The sequence below is a fragment of the Nelusetta ayraudi genome, unplaced genomic scaffold (assembly GCF_046127955.1).
Source record: "Nelusetta ayraudi isolate G7.1 ecotype Tasmania unplaced genomic scaffold, CSIRO-AGI_Nayr_v1 ptg000102l, whole genome shotgun sequence".
Taxonomy (NCBI): domain Eukaryota; kingdom Metazoa; phylum Chordata; class Actinopteri; order Tetraodontiformes; family Monacanthidae; genus Nelusetta; species Nelusetta ayraudi.
Window position 1 is genome coordinate 570,177 of NW_027466152.1, and position 23,864 is coordinate 594,040.

Sequence of the window (23,864 nt, forward strand, 5' to 3'; positions counted from 1 at the left end):
GGGCGGCAGCGGTACAGTTTTAATCCTTGGGGTTCGAGAGGAAATGGTCGATTTAAATAGTCGGTGTTCAACAGTTGGAGGCGACTGATCAAATAATATAGCTTCGTTTGTTTGTATTTGTTGTGTGTTTTAGTTAGCATTGTTTCTACGAAAGTCCAGAACCTGGACAGGGGGCGGAGTAATAATAATAATAATAATAATAATAATAATAATAATAATAATAATAATAATAATAATAATATTTTCTATGTATTTTCTTCCCATTACATGTTATGATAATAATAATAATAATAATAATAATAATAATAATAATAATAATAATAATAATGATAATGATAATAATAATAATAATAATAATAATAATAATAATGTCATCATCATCTTACACACTGGCCTTTTAAACAGATATTATCACTCAGCCTCCAAACAGAGTGGAGAGCTTTGCCAACACAAAGGCCATGAAACAAGCATTAAATTAGACCAGGATGCAAAGTCAGACTCATTATTATCACGCTTGTTTGAGGCCTATAACCTCTATTCATGCAAAAGTTCAAAACTAAAGTAAGAAAATAATGAGCAGGCCTTTGTGTCTGACCTTGGATTAGTGGACAACACAGACCACAGAGGGGAAGGTGTAGTCAATCAGAAGCTCAGCTCATTGTGACATTTCAAGGAGGGAGAGAGAAAGGAAAAAAAATCTGCTTTTAAAAAGTAAGGAGGGAGTCATAACCAAAGTTACTTTTGCAGATGGACAATAGGTCTTTCCTCTTTTTTTTTTTTTTTTTTTAAAGACTATACAAGTTTTAATCCACCTGTTGAGACGGGGGCCTGCCTACGTCTACGTCCTGCTAGCAGGTGTCTTGTTCCTGCTGCAAGGAGCCTTCTGCTAAATCTCAGACTTACATCACAATGGCTCCATCCAAAGGCTGTAAAAGTGGCCCTTCGTTCCAGCATTATGTGCAGAGTCGCAGCTGTTTTTGTGGGGGTTTTTTTTGCCAGAGAAAAGTCGGTGCTAACGTTACTTGTGGGTCTTATGAAGGGGTTTAAATATTTTACCACTCCCTGGCCGGAGCGGGCGTCAAAAGAAACATCTACTAATGAGAGCGTGATGTGGTCTCGGCAGGCGCACGAGCTCCATGAGACCAAAACCCGAGGCCATTGATCATTTCTGTCACATCCTAGCTCCGACAATCCAGGCGACTCATCAAGTTTCAGTAGGAGTCGCTTGACTCGGAGATGCCGGCGTCATAAGAAAACAGATTCTGTGAGTCGTTGGAAAAACACATAACCTAATTTCCATACGTTTCATTACTAAAACAACAACCTCTGTCAAAGGGACATCTGTAGAAGAAGTCCAAAACAACGACTTTGCTCCTTTGCTCATTTTGACTCATTACTCCTCACTAATTTTTTCAATATACTACTCATTACATTGGAGAGGAGCCGTATAATTACGCAGGGTTGAATTTCATCTGCTCCCGGGTGCGTCAGAATGCTTTCATCAGACAGCTCGACTCAGAAATGTAAAAAGAATAAGAGGAAAATTATTGCAACGTCAGAATTTATTTCACTTCACTACAAAATTATAGAAATATCTGAGCTATAGTACAATCTTCACATATACATAATGTACAATCAGTGACAGGATGAAGTGGGGGGGAAAGTATCAACGTGAATGCGCAATGAATTGTTGCAGCTTCCAGATTTTACTGTGTTAAGACTGCTGCCGGATAAGCAGAGGATCGTGGATGAATGGATGGATGGATCAATGGATGGATGGATGGATGGATGGATGTCCACTGACTACCAGGAAAGGTTGCACTGATCAGGAAAAGGAAATGAGGAAAGAGCAAAGAATCGTGTGCCACTAAATCACATTCGCAAAAGGAAATGTGTCATTAGTATCGATACAAGCGAGCGATGCACTATAAAAAATATAACTCGCTAGAATTCTAAATCTAGAACGACATTCGGCAGTGCGAGAGGAAGCCACGGCGAGAGAGACGGACACTCCCCCCCCCCCCGTCAGTTGGCGTCACTGAACTTTGCTGCAGTGGAAGCGGCGACACTTTTGCAGAAATATGAGTCACTCTGGAAACAAGATCATGAGACGGTTACTGCATCTGAGACGAGACAAAGTCGCTACTGCTACTGATCATTGCCGACTATTCAAACCCTCTTCTGTGCATTACATACATTGGCAACGGTGAGCAACATTATTGGAACGTGAGGGAAGCTGTGCAGCTTTATTCCTTGGCCACCAATCCTCCTCGTCCACCAACGAGCCTATTATTGCTTCACAATCTACATTGTTTTAAGCTACATCTATCAAGCATATATTCCTTGTTGTTGATTTTTCAAATAAAAAATAAAACATCTGACATTTGATCAAACGGTGCCTCCAGAAAACAGGAAATTGGTTTGGCAAATCCTGCGCTACCCAGCAGGCCTCCGTCTGGCAGGATGGATGCAGACGTCCCACTAAAGGTACATGAAGATGATTTTTCTGGATTGATAAAGGTGCCTCCCTTTAACCCACTTACCAAAAGTGCAGCAGTGCTTTAAACGTTAAACTGTCCAATAATGTTTTCTAAAAGTGTTGCCATTTGCAGTTCTGTTTCAGATTTAGCCAGTCACTGAATATTGACCTAAAAGGTAGCAAATAAAAACTGCAAACTTCTCTGTGAATACTTTTCTCAGCTTTTCTAAGGCCATAATGTAGCAATAGTTCTGTGGCTAATCCTGCAAAAAAATTACAGAAAGAAAAAATCTGGGAGATTACATGTATGATGAATACCCCTATTTTAAGTGAAAAGGAAGAAACAGTGGCCAGATGACATTTTGCCTGAATTTCGGACCCAGAAATTGAGAAGCCAGCATGAAATGAACCTGAAGTCTTCCTGCTGATTTGTGCGCTTGGTCATTTCTCAAAGGCACCGTTACAGAAAATGGATAAAAGTCGGAGTCCCGCTGCAAAGGAAGATATATTCAGACAAAAAAAATAAAGAAAACAATCTTGGTGGTAGTTACCAAGAGTCCATCGTTGTTGCCAGTTTCATAAAAAAGTGCAGCTTTGGGTCCCTTCCACATAATTTTGAGAGAAAACGTTTTAAACCTTATTCTGTTTGGGAAAGAAACATTTCCCGTCCTCTTCCTCTGACCTTCGCTCAAGTCCTCAGACAGATTTTCATTTCGCTCTTGTTTTGAGAGCAGAAGCCATCAGGCTTTGGAGTTGACTCCTGCCACCATCTTCTGCATCTTCTCCTCCCTCTTCAGAATGTTTGACCTCATGGCGCAGATCTTGTCCTGCTGATCCTTGATCAGCTGCTCCAGCTCAGCCAGCTCCATTTTCAGAGGCTCCACTGCCCTGTCTGTCGCCCTGCAGTGCATTCAACAGGAAATACACACACACACACACACACACACACACACACACACACACACACACACACACACACACACACACACACACACACACACACACAGTTACAGGAGCGATGAATTACTGTTTGTATGGGATAGGTGCACATAAGTCAAAATCTCTCAGTTTCAAAAGAGTTTCTCCAAGTCAATTCAGGTGAAAGTTATCTCAGTCAACTTGTAACACAATATTAAGCATTTAACAATTTAAATACACGGCTGAATGTTTTGGACCTGACATTATACAAAATGAGGGGCAATAATCTGCTGAATGTAGCCCAGCTGGTGTGGTGCATCCCCACCTCTGCTCCTGCAGCAGGGCCTGCGCGTGCTCCCGGTTCTCCCGCCGCCAGGCGCTCAGCTCCGCCTTCATGGCGTCCATGTCCTCCTGGATGTAGTCCATGATCTTGCCCAGAGGCAGCGTGTTGCGGCACACCGTCTGAATGGACGAGCGGAGGCGCTCGATCTCCCGCGTCACCAGGTCCCGCTCCTTGTTGCGCGCCACTTCGGACACCACGTTCTGCAAGGAGGAGCGGGCGGGGAAGAAAACAAACGGTGAGATTTAAAGATCACCAAATTAAGAGTCGTGCACACATTTGATTTGTGGATTTGTTCCTCCTGACCAAAAAACCTCAGTAGGCATGGGGGAAAAAATTATATATGGTTTTATATGTTTGGCTTCGACTAAAGCCGACATCAAAAGCTGTAGAAACACACACAAAAATCACTCGTGTGTCCATAGACCAAAACATAATAAACCCACTTTGGGAAATGTAGCCTTTGCCAGCTCGGTCTCAAATGGCCAGAACCCGAGCAGGGCTGCATTTAGCGGTTTAGCATTTCAAGGCTAAAAACGCTGGGGAGGAATCCGACAACCTGGCTGTATATATAAAGATCAAACGCACGGCTGAATTGTGTCGGTCGACAGAGAGGGGTGGGGGGTGGGGAGTGGGGGGTGGCTGGCTGATGAAGGCCTCCAGTGTATGGCCAGTGTGGTTGAGGAAGGGGAGGAGGCGTCGAGGTGGTGGGGGGTGGGGGTTCACTATATCCCAATTACACTCAGTTCCTTGATGGCGAGGGAAGAGGAGGAGAAGGTATCAGGGAAGGACCTCCCCTAGCAGCAGCCGGCACAGCCGAGGATGTTTGCTCAGCTGGACTCCGCCAGGCCTCCGCCAGGCCTGCGAGCGTGCACGACACCGAGAGCACTCACTCCTGCAACCTTAAAGCCACACACACACACGCACGCACACACACACACACACACACACACACACACACACACACACACACACACACACACACACACACACACACACACACACACACACACACACACACACACACACACACACACACACACACACACACACACACACACAGCGAGCACGGTTTGGGCGAAGCGTTGGTTCGGACCAACGCCGTCCCCACCCAGCCACACTCTCCGGCCTGGAAGTCCTGTTTATTTTAGTAACAGCCTGTGGCAGCGGGGTTATTTTACTTTGGGCATTTAGTAACAACTACTACACTTGTGCCTCCTTTCAAGTTCCACTCCTCGGACCAGAGGGCACCTGCCACCTGGAGGGAAGCTGCATCGTATGCCAGCGACAGCTTCCTCTCCGCAGCACAGCGGCGGTGGCAGAGCGGCGTTCAGCCACAGTCTGGCTGAAGCAGTCAGGATCCATTCACAACAAGTATTGCCGGTCGATGCTGTTGATTAGGGGAAAGACTCTAGCGCTGGCTTTGCTTCTGTTAATGTGCAAACGCTGTCTAGTTGTCATTAAACAGGCACTCGGTGACTTGGTCTGGTTCTTCTTCCATTTCTCTCACAACTCAAACAAAACGGATTGGTTTTGAAATTCATTGCGTAACTATTAAAAAAAAAAAAAAAGGCTTGAAAACAGACAAACTGTAGCAACTTTTTTTTTTTTTTTAAAGGTTGTTGGTCTGGAAAAGGCCACACAACAACTTTCATTAGCTGTGTTTCCATGACTCCTAGAATTGTGCAAAACCTAAACATGGCAATAAACTGGCGGTGCAAACGGCTCGACTCGGACAAACTTCTCAAACACGGCTGAAAGGTTTTGACTCTCATGAGGTGGGTTTTTTTTTCCCACACGTATCCACACAGAGGGATATCGCCAAAGTGTCATGGAAACACTTTTTCCGCATTTCCACGTCAGAACGAGATTTGACCAGAATTGCGGCTGGTGCGCTTCACACCGTTCAACGGAAACACCTGCAAATCTCAATTTTAGAAACATCGCTTTTACTCTTTACGAAAAACCGTCCTGGAAAACGCAGCCGTTGATCCCCTTTGTTTTCCTTTTTTCCTCTTTTCCGAGGAGCGAGTCGCAGGTTTTCTGGCAGCTCGGCTCTTTGTTAGTCCATTGTGGTGGCCGAGGAGTGCGAGCGCCGGAACGCCTCGGCCCGGCGGTCCCTTAACAAGGTGGGTGGCTTTCCACTGGGTGCTGTGAACCCTGCAGCTAGACAAACACTCTCCGCCTCATTCGGCCTGGCTGGCTGCGGTTTGGGCCCAGACAGCACCCATGGCTTCATTCTATTTGCCTTCCCCGCTCGCGGCCCGGCCCCGCCCCCCCCTCTCCCCTGTAGGAAAATAAAAAAGCTGGCGTGAAAACATGACCCCCGGTTCGTGTGCACTCTGTCTGGACGGCTGTAAATCACAGCTTTATGGAGGTCCCCGCCAGGGTCGGCCAGAGACCCGCGCGCTCGCACTTTTTCCTGCCTCTCACCCCAATCGCACAACAATATTTAGACGTGGTGACGGCAGAGGGCCGAGGGTGGAGAGCGGAGGGACGGCCCGGCAGGTTCTGCCATTAACTCAGATGCTGACGGCGAGCACGCGTGGCCTCCGCCGGCTGAGCGGATGAGGTTGAGACGTCTCACCAGAGTCCGTTCTCTTCTCTTCTACTGTAACGACCAACTTTCTGTAGATACTGGACAATACGTTGTCATCCCGGGACATGATTCCTGCATCACAGAGGCGAGGCACAAAGTTCCGGATCAGCTCACGATGAAAACGTCCCGACAAGACGGGATTTACGGGCTCAACAGAACCGAGGCAGGAAATCAGTGAGCCTGACTTGAAGGAGTTTCAGGACAGGAACTTACAAGTCCGTTGACTCGTGGAAGAGAGAGCTTGATCCTCGATTCATGGTGAATTATTTTTAGAATTATTTGACACATGTAGAGAAAAAAAAAAAGTAATTTTTAGCCAAACTGAGTGTTTAATCCTTGTAATTTTTTTTTGAATCGCACACAACTCGAGACAACCGCGTGGGGGCGTGAAGAGCGAACGGGGGAAAGTGTCTAAAAACAAATCTACCGGGTCGTCTGGTCGAACACACCGACGCACAACATCCTGATTGTTCTGACAGCGGGCTCGCTGGTAAGGCCCGAGTCCCCAGGAGAGCCGCAGGATGAGTGACCGGTCGTGATGAGCGACTTCCTCGTAGGTGAAACGCAGCTATTTTACGACTCACTGACTGTGAATACAATCTCTTCAAAGTTCAGCGGGCCGGATTCAAAAGCTCAACGGGCTGCACGTGGCCCCCGGACCGTAGCTTGCGCACACCTGGTCTCGGTTCATCACTGAAGCATGCCGAAGTCGCGGAGGTGAAGAGAGAAAGGTCGCGGACAGAGAGGTCACAGGATGTTGTTTCAAGGTCGCCGAGTGCACCGGGAGTGAAGGCCCAGAGGGAGCAGAGAGGAAGCGCAGTCACGTGGTCACACCGTCACTGTGGCGGGTTTATATCATAATATTTCAAATACGTATCAGATTAAAAAGAAGTTGGTTACAATCCAACCGTTATTCCTTGTCTGTGGTGTTTTGGCGTTTGACGTTCGAAAGCCAAACGACCAATAGGATTGCAGCGGGGGACTAATGGAACGTCGCCGTGCCATTTCCTCAGCTTTTCCCAGAATGAAAAAAAAAAATGATGTTTACGAAGACACAGGGGTCTGCAGAGGGGACTATTTATTTTCTTGACAATCCTACAGAGAGTATCCTGGCCCTTCCCCTCGCTGCCGCTCACTCAACAACCATCCATTTGTGTGCCACGGGGTTTATTTATACATTACAGACCTTCATCAAGGCTAATTTGACAGGGCTAAAAGAGAAGGCGGGGGATCGAGTACGCAGAGATTCTTATGAAAACGCAGCTGCCGCGCGGGGCAGATTCTGTCGAAATAAAAGGAGAAGTATCTTGGAATAATATACAGCGCCGCCAGGGGGTCGCGAGCAAGGTCACCCCCATAAATATACAGCAAATTCCAGAGGTCGCGCACGCACGCACGCCGCCTGCCGCGGAACACGACAAAGTACAATCACCCGATTGTGCAGGAATCCCGCTGGTTGGTCGACGTCGAAAACGGCCCGTCGGCGTTAGAAAAAGGTTCCTTCACATCATGACACACAGACTGAACATAAACAAAAGCCAACAGGCGAGCGAGATTTCCACCCAACGTATAGAACCAAGCCTGGGTCGGGAGGGGGGGAGGGTTGGAGAAGGCAATTCGTGACTCAATCCGACACGCAGGAAACGACTCCGTGTCCACTGACATTCCAGAGCCGCTCAATATTTACATTTTTAAACCCTGCATGTTTTAACCATGATTACGAGAGGTGGGGGGTGGCGGGGGGGGCAAATGACACTATTAAGTTGACCTTTAGACCCTTTCATGTCTGGAAGGAAGTCATTACAGCGCTTTATACAGCTGACTCGGCGAGGCCAGTAATGACAGAGGGCTGGACTCAGTGGTTCCTCTGCACACACAGAGCTGCTGCGCTCGTCGGGATGCTCTGAGATGAAGAGGAGGAGGAGGAGGGGGACGAGCAGGAGGAGGAGGGGGCCGCATTAAGAAAATTGGGATCAACTCCTGCTGTTGAAGGTGGTTTTTAGCCAGACAGAGTCGAGCTCACACAAACCCTGTTCCATCCTTTCACCACAAATACTGTCATGAAATACTGAGGTTTTTTCTATTAAAAAGAAAAAGCACAGAACACAAAAAGCAAAAAGCCAGATGTTGAACTGGTTAAACGGCTGATAAACTCCGGGTCGAGTCTCTTCGGCACCGGCTCCGCTAAGGAAAACATCAGGTGCACGTCGTTACGAGAGACGATGTCGTGGAGGCCGCGCTCTAGGAAGAGACGGATCAGGGGGCCCGTTCTGCATGAGGGACGCTCCAAAACAGAGCGTCCGTCAGAGTCAGGGTGGTCAGCGGCGAGCCGAGGGGCGGCGGGGGAGTCGCGGGACCACCCAACGCAGACGGGCGCTCACGCTACCTCACGCTACCTCACGCCACAGAGCGCAGACCAAACTGTGAGCGTCGCACTGACTCACCATCCCGATACTGATGAAAAACCTCTCTCTCACTCTCTCTCTCCCTCTCTCACTCCACCAAAGGCAACGCATGAGCAACAGCACAAGTGAGTCATCGGGAAAAATAAGCCGATTCATCACATTTCATACAAAGTTCAACAGTGAAGATGAGAAGAAACTGGAACCCTGGGAGCACTGAATCTTTCCTGGGGGGGGGGGGATGTTAGAAGTCAAACCTCTGCTTAACAAGTCTGTTTTCTCCAACAGTTGAAAGAAGGGGGTGGGGGGGGGGAGAAGAAAAAAAAAAGAGTCAAATCCCCGAGGAGGGCGTGTGAACAGTCAGAACACTGAAACCCCCACCAGGATGACAGATACCAAAACTCCACACGGAGCAGAGCGGCCTGTCATGAAAACAAGAGTGAGGACACCTCAGACACTGAGCAGCCCCACCAAGCAGCCCAGACATCTCCGTGTGTGTGTATCAAATACGTGTGGTCTGCGAGCGGCCCGGCTCGTTTGTCTGGTTATTAGCCCCTCCAGCTCCACCGAGGGTGAACATTTTTGTGGTCGCAACGTCGGCGCAATTACACCTTTCTGCTCCATTTGTTTATAGCTCTTTTTTCCCCCCTCCCTGCCGATAATAAGCAGTGTTGCTGCACCGGGCGTTTTGAACTGCGGTTTAAACACTTGCCCTGCGAGGCACAGCGCTCCCGGGGAGTCGAGATGGAGCCGAGAGATGTGAGGCAGTCGTTGACTGGGGTCATACTGCCCTCTAGTGGCGATTGCCCCCGCCGCTACAAACGCACGCACCTGCACTTTGGATTTGGAGGAGGACGGGGACACCTCGTACTCCTTCTTAGTCTCCAGGATCTTCTTCACGAGGCCACCTGCAGCAGCAGCAGCAGCAGCAGCAGCAGCAGAGGCAACGAGGAGAACATTAAAAATCCACTCCAGACATAAAAAAAAAATATCAAATATGCAAACTTAAAGGAAGAGGAAACATGCAGATATTGAGGCGCTGTGACTGTGTTTTATCACAAATACAATTTAATCACTTACAATTGTACATTTGATCCAAGTTAGAAAGAGGGAAATAATAGCAAGAGGTTATTTACCATGGTTGTCCTCAGCGTCAAAGTCTTCTGCAGGCCTCTGTAGCAGAAGACAAGAACAGAAACGTTGATGACTTGGAGGGTTTGTGCTTTTCATTGAGTAACCTTGCAGGGAAGCTGGAGAAGCGTTTTATTAAAAAATAAATAAATAAAAAAAGAAGAAGAAAAGATTTCACTGGAATAGTGTGCAACCATCTTGCAATGCTCCAACAGAAAGCTTTCCTTGAAAAAAAAACAACCAAACAAACATTTGTCTGAGGAGGCGAGAGATCACGATGCTCACCACATCCAGCTCTGGAGCGTCTGCAGGGGGCGGGGCTGCCTCCTCCACAACATACTGCTTGTCTTCATCGTCCTCGTCCTCCTCCTGCTTCTTCTCATCCATGATGACCAGTGGCAACGGCTTCGCACTGGAAAGCCTGAGAGACAGAGAGAGAAGAAGAAGACGAAGAAGACGAAGAAGAAGAAGTGAGGAAGCAGGAGGATGAGATATTATAATTCAGATGAGTAGCAGTTAGATTAAAATCTCCTTTAGCCACTGAGATTATCCTGTTTGTCTCTCTTGCAAAGACAGAAGTTTTTCCTCAAGTCTAAATGTTGACAGTCACCTCTCGGCTGGGGCCACGTCAGCGTGACTTTCCTGCCTCCTGACTCTAGGGGGCGCTGGTCTAGCACTGCTGGGCCGCGGTATCCGCCTGTTGCACAAGAATGTAGGTGTTAAACTTTACTGAAGGTTTCAGTTTTATTTCTCTCAATAGTATCATTATGCAAGATGTGCAGTTTGCCAAATCTCAGCCTTGTGAAACCCACACTCGAGTCTGAGGGGGTGGGTTTTTTTTTTTTTTTTGCTCGACAACATTAATAACAGTAGAAGTGATATAACACAGCTGCCCAGTCAGTCAATTGCAACAGTTTTAGTCCATTAAAAAACAGAGCACTCATAATGACACGCACACAATTATCCAAATTGCAGGGAATCATTTAACAGGGTAATTTAGTGGAACAGATCCTGGAAACGGCCAAAGTCTCTGAAGCAAAACTAGCAGGAAGTTTAAAGAGCCGCACCAGGGTTTCATTCCAGGAAGTGTTCATTTTCCAGCGCACATCAACAAAAAGGAGTTGAAGCAACAGAGCTCTCGCTACGCAAGGCAATGAAACATGGACACAAATTCAGGTTGCTTGCACACACACGCGCACACACACGCGCGCACACACGCGCGCACACACGCGCGCACACACGCGCACACACACACACAAGATGGCAACAACACGACTCTCTCAAAGCAGTGAGTCGATGTTCTCAGCACCTGGAAGCCACGTCTGGTGCAGAGGAACCGTGAGCCTCTCCGTTCTCCTGAGCGCTGAAGCTCTGAGCCGCCGGAGCATCTCTGCCTGTGAGGGGACACCGAGACTCCGGGTCAGCACAGACGCACAAACTGTCTGAAGGTTGAGTCCAGAGCCGTGCACGCAAACAGCAGGACACTTTGCAGCGTCACTTCCACTTAACCACAGCAGCGTTGCTGTACAGACATTTGAAAATTCCAAATCTGTTCTGGAGTTCCTTTTCAGTAGAAGATATTTTAATTTTCAAGAAAACCGTCTTGAAAATATTTCATCAAATATTTCTCTTTTCCTTGTCACCGAAAGGCAGTTTTTTTTTTTCTACTGGGTTAAGTTAAGGTGAGTTTTAATTTGCTGCAGATGGCTTCGGAACGATGTTGCGTCCACATTTCCAAGTCAGTGCATCGCTACTTTATAGAGGGAAAAGGGAATATTTACCTCCCTCGCTGTCAGAATTATCTGTTGAGAGGAGAGACGACAAAAACAACATTTAGTTCTACTGATCATGTGATCATAATGCGACACCTCTTCCTCCATGTAGGCTTCTTGTGTTTCTGACTAGCAGCCATTTAAGAATTCTACTAACTACTTGTTAATTACTTTGTTTGGGTCTTACCTTGATCGCCATTCTTGGGTCTTAACCTCTGACCTTTGGCAGACGCGGGCCGAGGGATTCTAGCTGGGCTCGCAGACTGCCAAGAGGAGGAAACACGAGGAGGTTAAAGATGCAGCGACGTGTCAACACAGCCGAAGATGTTGTCAAAGAACTGCAGCACGGCAAACAAAAACAACAACAACAACAACAAAAAAAAATGCAAACAGAAAACAAAGCATCGCCGCACATCGCCAAAGCAGCGGCGCATCGATGAAACACTGAACTTCACCACAGGCAGTGCAGTGCAACTTTTTACAGATGATGGCTGCCACAGCTTCAAACAAAATACTGCTTGGACAAGTGAAAGAAAAACCAAAAAGGCAAAGACAAGCGGCAGGTCTTCTTACCTGCTGTTCCACTGCCTCTGCAGGCTGCACAGGGAGAACACAGCACCGTGTTATATAAACAGCCATCAGAAATATCATCCAAGAAAAGAGGAGCCGCTAAGGCTACCGACTGAGTGAGCTCGACACCAAGCAGCCACCAAAGACACTACAGCACTAGATTCTAGTCCTCCACTTCTCTACTGACTCAACGGGCTAAAATACCTCATCAGCTGAGTCAGGGTCCTTGCAAGATACAAAATAAAAATGAATAAATCAGAGGTGTGATGTTAAACGATTTATAAAGCGATCATAAAAATCTCATTTTAATTGCGTCAGATGAAGCCTTCCAACTTTTGGGTCACAATGACATTCAGCAATCACGGTGATGAATCAGAGGGGCCGGTGACTCACTGCAGGCGCTGGCCTGTTCCTGCTCTCTTCCTCAGGACTCGGTTTGGTCTGCGAATCCTCCGACACTCTTGTCTACATGCACACGCACACGCACAGACACACAAACAGTGTGTCAACGGCAGCATTTCAGTGGAGAGAAGTGTGTTGCGGTGGCGCTGGCGTACCTTACTGTTGACACCCTCTCCACTTTTCTTCCTCTCCTCTCCATCCTTGTGATGCTCTCTCTCCCTCTCTCTCTCCCTGTCCCTCCGTCTGTCCCGCTCTCGTTCTCTCTCTCTGTGGGAATCTTTCTCTCTGGCTCGGTCCCTCTCCTTGTCCCTGTCTCGATCCCGCTCTTTGGTCCGTCCTTTGTCCTTGTCTTTCTCTCGGTCTCTGTCCCGGTCGCGGCTCTTCTCCTTGTCTCGCTCCTGCTCGCTGCGATGCTGCTTGCCGCTCCGCTCCTTGTCTCTGTGCTGCTCCTTCTCTCCGTCCCGGCGCCGGCTGCTCTCGTGCTCTTTGTGCTGCTCCGAGTCCCTGAAGTCGCCTTTCCCCCGGAGCGCTGAAATCTTTTCCGTCTCCTGAAAGAGTTCACATGAAGACGCGTAAAGGGGATTTATTGTCATTCGAAGTGAAGTCAATTGAAGGGACAGTTTCCACACAAGATTGAAATTCCATTCTAAAACCTAAACCAGCAAATCCTACACAAGTCTCCTCACTGATCCTTTACTAGTGGCCCAAAAGATACAATCATTTAATTTGTCTCTGACTAATGCTGAGTTAAATTACACTTCAAATTATTTAAGCTGTGTTTTCCTTGGACTTAAAAAACAACTCCAAAGCAGCGACATGGGCTGGGAATCCACAAGGTGGAAAAACACTCTTACGTCTTTATCTTGAGGATGTTCCCGTCCCTCCCGATTTTCCTTGTCCTGGGACTTGGAGGTGCTGGCTTTGGTCTTCACGTCCACCTTCTCTCCCGCAAGAACTCGCTTCACTGCGTCATCACTGGACAGCTGCAGCGTAGACACAGAAATGTCAGGCCATGTAAAGGAGCAGAAATATGCTGGATATAATCATTTGAAGGATGAATGTATGACGAAATCCAAGCGCACAGTGTGGGCATTTGAAGGAACCGCTGTACTGAACTGTTACATAAACAAAACCTGCTGCCGATGACACAACACGAGATATAAAACAAATCTAAATAAATCAATAAATCAAGTATTCAAGTGTCAAGGTGCATTTTCAATTTGTGTCCAGCGCGACAGACCACCGACCTTGCTGAGGCAACATTTGGCCATGAACTGCAGCAGCTCGTTGGTCCTCTCGGGCTCGTGGCCGGCAACGATGCGCGCTGGCTTGGCTGCCAGCGGCTCGCCGCTCACCAGCATCACCACGTCTATTGCTTTCTGGAGGAAGACGATCTTTGAATCCTTGTCCTGGAGGTTGGAAAGAGGCAGCGACAAAACGCGATGAGCTCGAGGAGCGGTGAGGTGGAAGAAGATGTCATTATAAAGACACAGAGCGCCCAGTGGGAGCAGTGTGACAGCAGCAGGATTATTACGGCCCCGAGGGACACTATTATTCCAGCTGAGTAACAACTGTTACTCCCATCATGCTTCATGTCTGCGGCACTCATAACAATAGAGAGCTCATAAGGAGCAGATGCAGGGTTTAACGAGTTATAAACTCTGACCTTTATGACTTTTCCCTTTTTTTTTTTTGTTGTTGTGAAAATCCGTCGACAATCTATTTCAAAAGCTGCTTTAGAAACCGGGTTTCAAACGAGCTGATTCAGCGGCACTTGTAATCTATCAACCTGCTGCATCTGAGACTCCTGCCAACCGTGCAACAACAAAGGCCTTGAAGTGGCAGCAGCCACCTGGCCCGTGTGTGTTGCCAACAACATCTGATGAGAGGCCAGTGATCACAGTGTTGCTCCAGCGACATTTCTCCATTGAGAACCATGTTCTGACTGCTAACGCTACACGTGTTGGCTGAACCCAAGGACCCGGGTTCCGTCCACCAGGGATTCTTGGCTTTGACCTCAAGGAAAGTTTGCCAGGTGACAGCTTTATAATGCTGAATGGTTTAAGGTGTGTGTGCATTAAGCCTTCCTCTCTTTCTTTCAGGCTGAAGTGACCGAGGTCAGCTGTCAAACAGCAGGCTTGACTTCCGACACCTCGTCTGGCTCAGTTCTTGTCCAGCAGCCACTCACTGAGTCACGCAGGCAGCGTGTAGAGTTACGGCCCGGCGTACACAAATGTTAGATAAGCAAATAAAGCACAAGTGTTCTCACACATACATCTAGGCTGAAGCAAAGGGAAATACATACTTTGTGGACAAACAAGCACACGAATGGGAGACTTAATTTATTCAAGATCAAACACCGCGGTGCAAGTTGGAATAAAACACGAGCCCAGCTTGATTGGAGTGCAGCGAACGTACCTTCACATTATCAGACTTGAGCTCATTTTCTCCATACAGGCCTTTCATGAAGCCGGTGGTCCTTATCACCTAAACAAGATGAGGACAAATGGTTTCACGTGACATCATACAGAAGCCCAAGGATTCTTTTAGACAGTTTAATTTGAATGAAATGTAAACACCTGCTGCAGAGTGATAGCACGGTCGGTCCCGTGGGTCGAAAAAAGACTCAATCAAGAGGAGTCGCACATGCCAACACCCTTCCCTTATCAAATATACATGAACGCAGTGCAACGTTACACTGAAGAGGTGCAGATTGAACTGACTTGCCGTGTGACACAATGCGACACTGTCGCTGTGTCACTGCATGCAGTTTGAAAGGTTGAGAGATTTTATTGTTGCGCTTGGCATCTTGTGCTTGGAGGCGCTGTTGAGATCGAAGGAGAGTAGTGGTGGGCGAGTAGTAACAGTAAATGAAATTTGTCTCATAATGAGGAGCTATTTAGATTTTGTACTCTGATATTTTAAGGAGGTTGACTAAAGCTTCCAAATGCAAATATGTCTTCATCAATAACGCTTTTGTGTCATTCACTGCTGCTCAAGTTACATAAAAAACAAAAAAACAAAACACACACACATTTTTATTGATATTACGTGAGCGTGTGAGGTCTATTTCCCCAGGAGAGTTTCCGCCGGACACGGTTAATATTTATTGCCATGCTGCCAAACAATACTGTCTGGCCGCTGGTGATTATGAAGCTTCTCATCTGTATTCAAAGGACAGGTTTGCATTTGATCTGTTATTCACATAAACAACTTGGATCGAGGGGAGAATGCAGGAGCCGTAGTGCCTCACAGCTCAACCCAAGTCTTCATTCAGCCCGAAGAGGAGAGTTTTGAAGTACTTGTACCACCTACAGCACTGTATTGAGGTACTTGTACTACCCGTTATCCTACCAGGGGGCAGATGGGTTTGTTGGTGAGTTGCCTGCGCTCTGGTCGTGCCTAGCAACAAGAGGACGCTTTGCAGGACGCTACCCTGCTAACTGCCTAACCTACGATTTCGACGTTATCGGCGGCTTGAACTGTGAATAAATAATAATGGGAACACTTCATGTCTCTGTCTCTCCTTGCTGAATGTGAGTTTAAGCCACTGCCGGCCATTAGTTGTGTTAAAGGTCGAGAAACAGAGGGGTGAGAGGCAAAAACTTCACGTAACACGATTAGCTCACTGTGTGCTAGCGGCAGAGAGCTAACCTCCGGCTAACTGTGTTTAATGCTGCCCTGCCGATTCATTGAGGTTTGGCATCCTGCTCGGACAGCAGATGAGCTTATTGTCGAATGAACAGGAGGGCAAAGAAATGGCAGCAGAACCGTCACCGCGGGTCGGGGCGAGCTACTAAGTCCTCACCTCGCAGAAGATGTCGTGTAGGTAGCGGAACGGCGGCTTGCACAGCAGCTTCTCCGTGAGCGGCGGCTTCTTGATCACTTTCCCCAGCGTGTCCTGGGTTTTCTTCAGCACCTTGGCGTTCATGGCACCGACCGCAAGGAAGTTCGAGGGTCCAAATAAGACGGGCGGCGGATGCGGAGGCGGCGGCGGCGGCGGCGGCGCAGCGCTGCGGGCGAGACCCAGCACCGCGGCTAAGCCCTCTCAGGTTCCTCCTCGGCGGCAACAGCCGCCCCTGGATTAACGAGACAGGCGTGCGGCGTCAGACACGTCGCTGTGCTGTCGGCTAATTGAACGAGACGAGCCTCGGACGGGTGTCTCTCTCCCGGAGACGAGGTGCTGGTGGCAACTGCCAGCGTCACACGACGAGCCCATGGAAGACGACCGCTCGTTGAACTGCGTCGGATTTGTCGCTGCGAGGGACAGGAAGGATGCGTGGATGTCCACTTCCGGTTTTCAGAATAATATCCGACAGGAATACTAATCCCTCAACCTGTTTTCCTCCCCACATATATTGATAAAATAGTGAAAAACAATGCTCTTCCATACTTCATATTTATATTGAAATCTTTGAGTTAGCTTTCAGTATCGATCAAGTATATCATCACCAGGCCAAGTGTCCTGGCTTTCAGTCATTAAAATATGGTCACCCAGACACAGACGTACGCTACCAGTGAAAAGTTTGGACACACTTGCTAATGCAAATTTTTTTTTTTTTTTTTCCTACACTGCAGATACATACTGAAGACATCAAATATATGAGCAAGACATATGTAATTATGCAGAAAAGAAAGACATGTTGAATAACTCTAAATATGCTTTTTATAAAAGGTGGCTATTTTGAAGAATTTAAATATAAAACGTGTTTGACCTATTTTACACTTTTATTGTTTCCTCTACAAATTCCATGTGTGTTCATACGTAGTTTTGATGCCTTCAGTGAGAAACTGCAACAGTCATGAGAATGAAAGAAAAGACATTAAATTCACAGGGTGTGTCCAAACTTTTCACTGGCACTTTTCACTTCTCATCCATCATATTTACCTTAATTAATATACAGTACGCTGGTAAACCTTGGTGACAGGCTGGTTCTCTCGGCCCGTCAGTGTGCAAGGAGAGGCTGGAGGCCATGAGGGACCATGTGTCAGAGCAGCTTAGGCGTTCTAATGACCTGGTGTGAGAGAGATGTGTGTGCGCTGCTTGTTTCGTGGTGGCAGCTGAGGGTCATGTGGTAACAAGGAGGGAAATGGAAGTGCACAGTAGAGCATAGGAGCGTATTTGGGACACAAACGATGCACAAATCATGTGTTTTATCAAAATTCAAAATAATAATAATAAAAAAACAACAAATGTATCGCCTTGCTTTGATCTGGGATCAGAGCCATTCCAAATTAGTGACTTTAAAAAAGTCCACTGACCCATCAAAACCCAAATTCGGTGGTCTTGAAAGAGGAGAAATCTCTCGCCCTCTCTCTTTCTCTCTGTCTCCACGTCCCTCACCCACTTTCTCAAAAAGTTTTTAATTAGATGGAGGAATGTGTTTTATTTTGAAACAGGAAGTGCCAGTAAATACAAAGTTCCCTCAAAGATTTATGCAAATCCTGTTTTGTTTTGTTTTGAAACAACTTCAAATAAAACTACCTTAAATTATCTTAGGATTTTATTTTATTGTTTGTAAAAACAAAACAACAACAACAAACAAACAAACAACAGTAGTGAGTGTCTGTTGCCACGTCGATAAGAGCATAGAGAAGCGTGTGATTAACACTTTATTTTTTTCTCAACAAACTATCATATTGAGTTGAGTCAGTTGTCACCCAGTACGTAGTTACCTCACATTGAGCGCTGTCAACCAACCGCAGTCATGCTCCAGTCGTCTTCATTCATTGGTTGGATCTGGTTTGGTTTTGCCTGTTTGGTCGGTTCAGCCAGCAAAAATCCACCCAACAAGAGATTAGCTGAGGCGTCTGAAGGCTGAGGATCGCACCTGCTGTCTGCGTGAGTTATCTGATACTTGCACATTTAACAGATATGAATATAGTTAATTTACTGTCACAATATCATGCAGTCTTGTTTCTGTAGTTGTGAATTCCATAAGTCACAGATGATTTCAGATGAAGCATAGCAGCCTTCTTGAAGTTACAATCTTGCCAGTGAGGAGCTTGAAGGAAAAAGAAAGGAAATGTTAAAAAACATATCTGCAATGTGCCGTTCTTGAGTTTCCGAATCTGTAACTGAACGTCTGCTACATCATAAAAAGTCTTTCCAAAGGGTCACTATGATGCTTCACTGGGTCTTGTTGGCTCTGCTGCTGGGTTCCGCAGCCTGTGCCAGTGCCGGACAGCAGAAGGAAAAGAAACTGGAGGAAAAGAAAGAGCCTCACCCTCTGTCTAGAGGTGCGGAGTCTCTCTTTGTTTTTGCACGCATGGCTGCATGATGTGAACAGCGTGAAGAATTTATGTGGCTATTACTGAGTTTATTTCTGTCCTTTTTTTGTTTTTTCTTACTGCGATTGTTTAGAAGTGTTAAAGTCAGGTCAGTGTGAACAGTGCAGACGCCCTCGCGCTTCACCTGTGCTGCTTGTTTTGGCCTCACAGGTTGGGGAGACGATATCAGCTGGGTCGAAAGTTATGAGGACGGTTTGTCAGAGATGAAAAAAAGGTAAGGCCCACGTTAAGCTTGTCGCTTCCATGAAGAGGGTGTGAACTCTTGTTGTTGGGGACAGAATGCAAGCTGAATTGCGTTGCCGGCATCCTCAGAGTTGGAGAGAGGCTGACCGAACACAATTCAGCTATCGCAAAGTGAATTATGTGAATGCGGAAATTGAACTCGGAAAACAAACAAGCAAACAAACAAAACAAAACACATGCATACCCAACATCGTGCTCATTGTAGATTGTGGAATGTGTTAAGTCGGCTCTCTGTGTGTGTTTTCGCCTTTCACAGCCAGAAGCCTCTGATGGTCATCCATCATCTGGACGACTGCCAGCACAGTCAAGGTACACACAGCAGTTGCTCTGCCTTATCACAAATGAAAAACACAGTAAGTGTGTCGACATACAGGTTTGCAAAACTGGCTGTGCCTGTGTCCCAGTGATGGGCTCGGTCCAGAGGTAGTAGCGCCGTTGGGTGCATTCTTCAATACCTGCCAAGCCGGCCTAGAAAGAACAAAAGGTTGAAATTGTGTTCATTAATCTCATAATGGCTGTCCTGGGGGCGACGTCAGCAGAGGCTTCCAGAGTGGCAGAGTGGGACTTCCCGCAGGCCTCAGTACAACTTTCACTGTGGAGTTCCACTAAAGTTTCATAGAGAGATTAAAGAAGGCCTACGAGACAAAATTCTCCTTTCGAAGCTGCTTCTCACTTTCTGCAATCTGATTGTCTTACATTTCTAGGGTATGACATCGTGTAATACCTGCCTGGCGAGTAAAACTTGGCACCACAATAGGTGCATGCTTCCGGAATGATTTTAAAAGTTAAGATAGCTAAAACTGGAAAAACCATTCCCTTTCACAGCGCTGAAGAAGGCGTTCGTTGCTCAGAAGGAACTCCAGCAGATGGCCGAGCAGGATTTCATCATGGTCAACTTGGTGGTTAGTACACAGACCCACACGTGAAAAAAAGCAGCGCTCATTTTCATCGTCACCCAGCATGAATAACCACGGCGCACACAAGTCTGAAATATTATTCTGCCAATCTTTAGATGCGATGGCCGCAGGATCTATTTTTCATGGCCGCGTTGATTTTGTTTTTCACAGGAAGAGACGACGGACGAGAACATGGCCCCGGATGGCTACTACGTCCCCAGAATCCTCTTTGTTGGTAAATGCAGTCTATATGAGAAAGTGCATATTTCAGTGAGGGTTGAGTCTGGCGTGACAGACCTGAACTCTGGTGAATTCCTCAACAGATGTGTTGTGTGTCTTTCTGCAGATCCATCTATGACTGTGCGCACAGACATCACGGGAAGGTACTCCAACCACCTCTACACCTACGAACCCAAAGACATGAGCAACTGTGAGTGAATCGAAACACAAGGCACAACTTGGCTTAGTTTCCTCCAGCACCATTTGTGGAATTGGAAGAGTCTTAATGTTTCCTTTACATTTGCACACCCAGTGGCTGAAAACATGAAGAAAGCCAAGGTCCTGTTCAAAAATGAGCTTTGAGCAGAACTTCAACTGGCACCGCAGTTCTCCTGCAGCTTTCCAGTCACAGCCGGCTGCTGCACAGCAGTCCACTCCCAAGGTTTACATCACATCCACATGTCAATAAACACAACAAGAAGACATTGGAAGGAAATTGCTGTCTTGTAATCATTTGTACTAAATCTAAGTGTGATTTAATTCCTTAAAGGGTACATTCGGGCAAATCACTTAAAGTATTCTAAAAAAAATAAAATAAAATAAGTAATCTTCCTGCATTTTAACTTACAACTTTTAAAACTTCTCAGGAGGTGAACTAGGAATTTCACTTTTGAAACGTCTAGAATTCCGATGCCGGATGAAAAAGAAGAAGCAGCCCGATCCTTACATGTAGTAGCAGAGTTTGACCACAGGGTGACAGTGTAGTCACGAAGCTCGATACCCCAATTGGCTGGACTGCAGCTGAACTCATGTCATAAATTAAATACCGACATTGTTTAGCAATGATATGCAGCACAACCACAATATCGCTTAAGAAAAAAAATAAATAAAAAAATACAATTTTAAAATAATCAAACGTTTGTATATTTTATACAGATTAAGATCAGCAGTGACAGTGAGATAATAACAATCATTTTTTTTTTTTTTTTTGAAAAGTCGCAACAGTGTCGATGCTTCTTTTTACTAATGAGCCGCAGCCCCGAAACCCACATATTTTTTTCCTTTGGCGTCAGAAAAGAGCAGAAAACGTTTTAAATGGGTCAGTGAGTTTGATTCCCCTCGAACGGCTGCTGAGGGAGCTGATCACTGAGAAATGGTTTTTAAAAATTTAAATTAGCACTGCTCACTGCGCCTGTGTGTCTCCCCGCAGTCTGCGCAGACTTTTGAAGCAGTTGCGTCCCGCGCTTTTCTCTCCCGCGTCTCTCGTCTGTCTGTCTGTCTGTCTGTCTGTCACGCACACCGAGACGATTCCTCAGAAACTCCTAGAGGCGACTGCAGCGATTTCCCTCCTCGGCTTCCTCCACATCTTGTTGTTTTACAGTCGCCCCCCCCCAGGGCTCGTACTGAACTGAGACACTCCGCTGTTGTGGGCCTGACAAATCCCCGTCTGGTTCGCGTCTGTGTCGTGTCTCAGCGCTACGCAACAAAAAATAAAAAAGAAGGATGTGCGTTCGGAATCCTTCGCAACACAAACCTCTAAACTCGTCAAGGAAGATGAAGTAAAACCTGACAAACAAAAAAGTTCTCATGGGTCACAACAGGAGAGAGTTCGTCTTTTTCTAGTTTTGCAAACTCAATTAAAAACTGAACAATGCACATTCAAAATGAGACATAAGGAGCCAGGGCCAGCCCAAGCCTCTTTGGGGCCCTCTATGTCAGCCAATATTGATTGTTGATCATTCACACACCTACAATGAGTTCAGTGCAGCTCTGGCAGTGTTGTTTACATCCTATTGACGGCCTGACATGTCTTTACACATGTATGTATTGCACGTTGAAATGATGCTGTTGCTGTATCTCCAAAGGTAAAACAATCAGAAACATAAGTAATACCAATGCAAACTTAATGCAAATAATTTCAATTAATGCATCATGGATCACGTCCAGGGTGCCACATGTGGTTTTCAATCTCAAAGGGTATAACACATCCAGCTACTAAGAGTGTCCTCCAAATGATAAAGCACAAAGTGAGGTATATCATCTAATCAGCAGCTGCACTCTGTTGAAAGTGTGTTTTTGTACAATAATATATCTTTGATCATATAGAAATCATCATTTATACATGAAAAAAAAAAAATGTTGAAAAAAAAATATTTTTTTAAATGTTATTATTGCTCTTGGGGGCCCCCTAGTGGCCTTGGGGCCCTAAGCCGTCGCTTACTTCGCTTATGCCTTGGCTCTGTAAGGAGCAAATGCACGAGTGCTATCAAATGAAAAGTTGGAGGTTCATCGAGCCAGGACGCCAACATATCTTGGCTATGTTGGCTATACAGTACACCCCCTAGTGGTGGTCTGTGGTACATTAACAATCTTGTTGCAGAAGAATGATGAGTTTTTCCAAATATCAACTGGAAAGGCACATTTTTTCTTCCCCGCAGGAATGGCATTGTGCATTAGCTTGTTGTTCAGTACTGCGGATGCCGAGGGTCCACTTCCTGATGGATAAAGCTGCAGAAGAAATGGAAACACATTTTCAAACTTTCTACACGTCAACAAACAGACAAGGTCAAAAGGTCTGTCCAATCACCTCACAGCTGTTTCACAGAGCTCCTCCCCTCTCCTAATGTGTAGCTCTCCCACTTTGACCTGTGGAAAAACATCAGACGCGTGGATAATTAGGGAACATAATGTCTTCAGTCATTTGTATTGCAAAGTCGCCTGCAGGCGTTCCACTCAACTTGTCCTTCAAACTTGCTGCTTACACAGACAGACTACACTCGGCAGGAAGGCCTTCATTTTCCCCGACTCGGCCACTCGGACAGACTCGCGCTCGGAGCTCGTCTTCAGTTTGACTTTGGCGGCGCCGGCGCCATGTGTGACAAGGACACCCGGCGATTAGTCCGTGTTTGGGCGCCGTTTGGACAATTTAGCCGTTCAAATAGGAGCCGCTTACCGGATATCAGCTTCCTAATGAAGAAGCGGCCGCGGGTAATGTGCCGTAAATTTACTCTTTTATTCTTCCCTGCTGCCTCATAAATACAAACTGCCTGAATGCATATAGAAGCATTATGTACAGCTACGCATATTCACTCTTAAAATGCACAAAAAGTAAAAACTCAGACACACACACATGCACGCACACACACGCACACACTGAGACAGGAGGGCAGACTGATATTATAATGCGCTCGGGAGGAAACGAGGAGCAATTTTCACCGCCTAAATCAAAAAAGGTCAAAATGCAAATGTCAGCTTTGCCGTCTCTACTTCGCTTCCTTCCCTTTTTTTTTTTAATTATTCTGTCAGGTTCAAAGAGTCTCTGTCACAGAGGAGCTGTTGTGACAAAGGAAGGCCTGAGCTCACCGATAAGCTCCATCTGCGTCTCCTCTTGACACTTTCCTCTTTGCACTTAGCATAATCTACACTCGTCTCACAGACACACATACACACACGGAAATAGAGAGAGTGGGGGGGAGAGAGAGAGAGCGAGAGAGAGAGAGAGAGAGAGAGAGAGTGAGGCCTTCACCTCAAAGTGAATCCAAGTGAATCACGCTGCATGCGAGCGAGCGGCGCTCCCAAAGAGATGCTTCAGCAATTAGGCG

At 46.5% G+C, this 23,864-nt stretch overlaps 2 protein-coding genes across 3 annotated transcripts; one reads left to right on the forward strand and one right to left on the reverse strand.

The window, feature by feature from the left end:
- Positions 1-1,544: 1,544 nt before the first annotated feature.
- Positions 1,545-17,642, reverse strand: traf3ip1 (TNF receptor-associated factor 3 interacting protein 1). 2 transcript variants are annotated; one of them, XM_076048465.1, is made up of 17 exons: positions 17,502-17,642; positions 16,422-16,692; positions 15,032-15,100; positions 13,861-14,022; positions 13,468-13,596; positions 12,769-13,161; positions 12,605-12,676; positions 12,215-12,238; positions 11,829-11,904; positions 11,651-11,671; positions 11,179-11,263; positions 10,480-10,566; positions 10,155-10,290; positions 9,875-9,911; positions 9,570-9,646; positions 3,723-3,940; positions 1,545-3,379 (listed from the first exon to the last, which is right to left on the reverse strand). In XM_076048465.1, the coding sequence occupies exons 2-17, from the start codon at positions 16,542-16,544 to the stop codon at positions 3,220-3,222; spliced, it is 1,869 nt and encodes a 622-aa protein (XP_075904580.1). In that variant the 5' UTR covers positions 16,545-16,692; positions 17,502-17,642; the 3' UTR covers positions 1,545-3,219. The 2 variants fall into 2 exon arrangements, with proteins under 2 accessions (XP_075904580.1, XP_075904582.1); XM_076048467.1 differs by lacking the exons at positions 12,215-12,238; positions 17,502-17,642 and having other exon boundaries at positions 16,422-16,872.
- A 654-nt stretch (positions 17,643-18,296) lies between these two features.
- On the forward strand, positions 18,297-20,750 carry agr1 (anterior gradient 1). The gene is made up of 8 exons (XM_076048519.1): positions 18,297-18,455; positions 18,718-18,853; positions 19,055-19,118; positions 19,404-19,456; positions 19,973-20,049; positions 20,215-20,278; positions 20,390-20,473; positions 20,576-20,750. Exons 2-8 carry the CDS (start codon positions 18,736-18,738, stop codon positions 20,623-20,625), a joined length of 510 nt encoding a protein of 169 aa, XP_075904634.1. The 5' UTR covers positions 18,297-18,455; positions 18,718-18,735; the 3' UTR covers positions 20,626-20,750.
- The last annotated feature ends 3,114 nt before the right edge of the window (positions 20,751-23,864 follow it).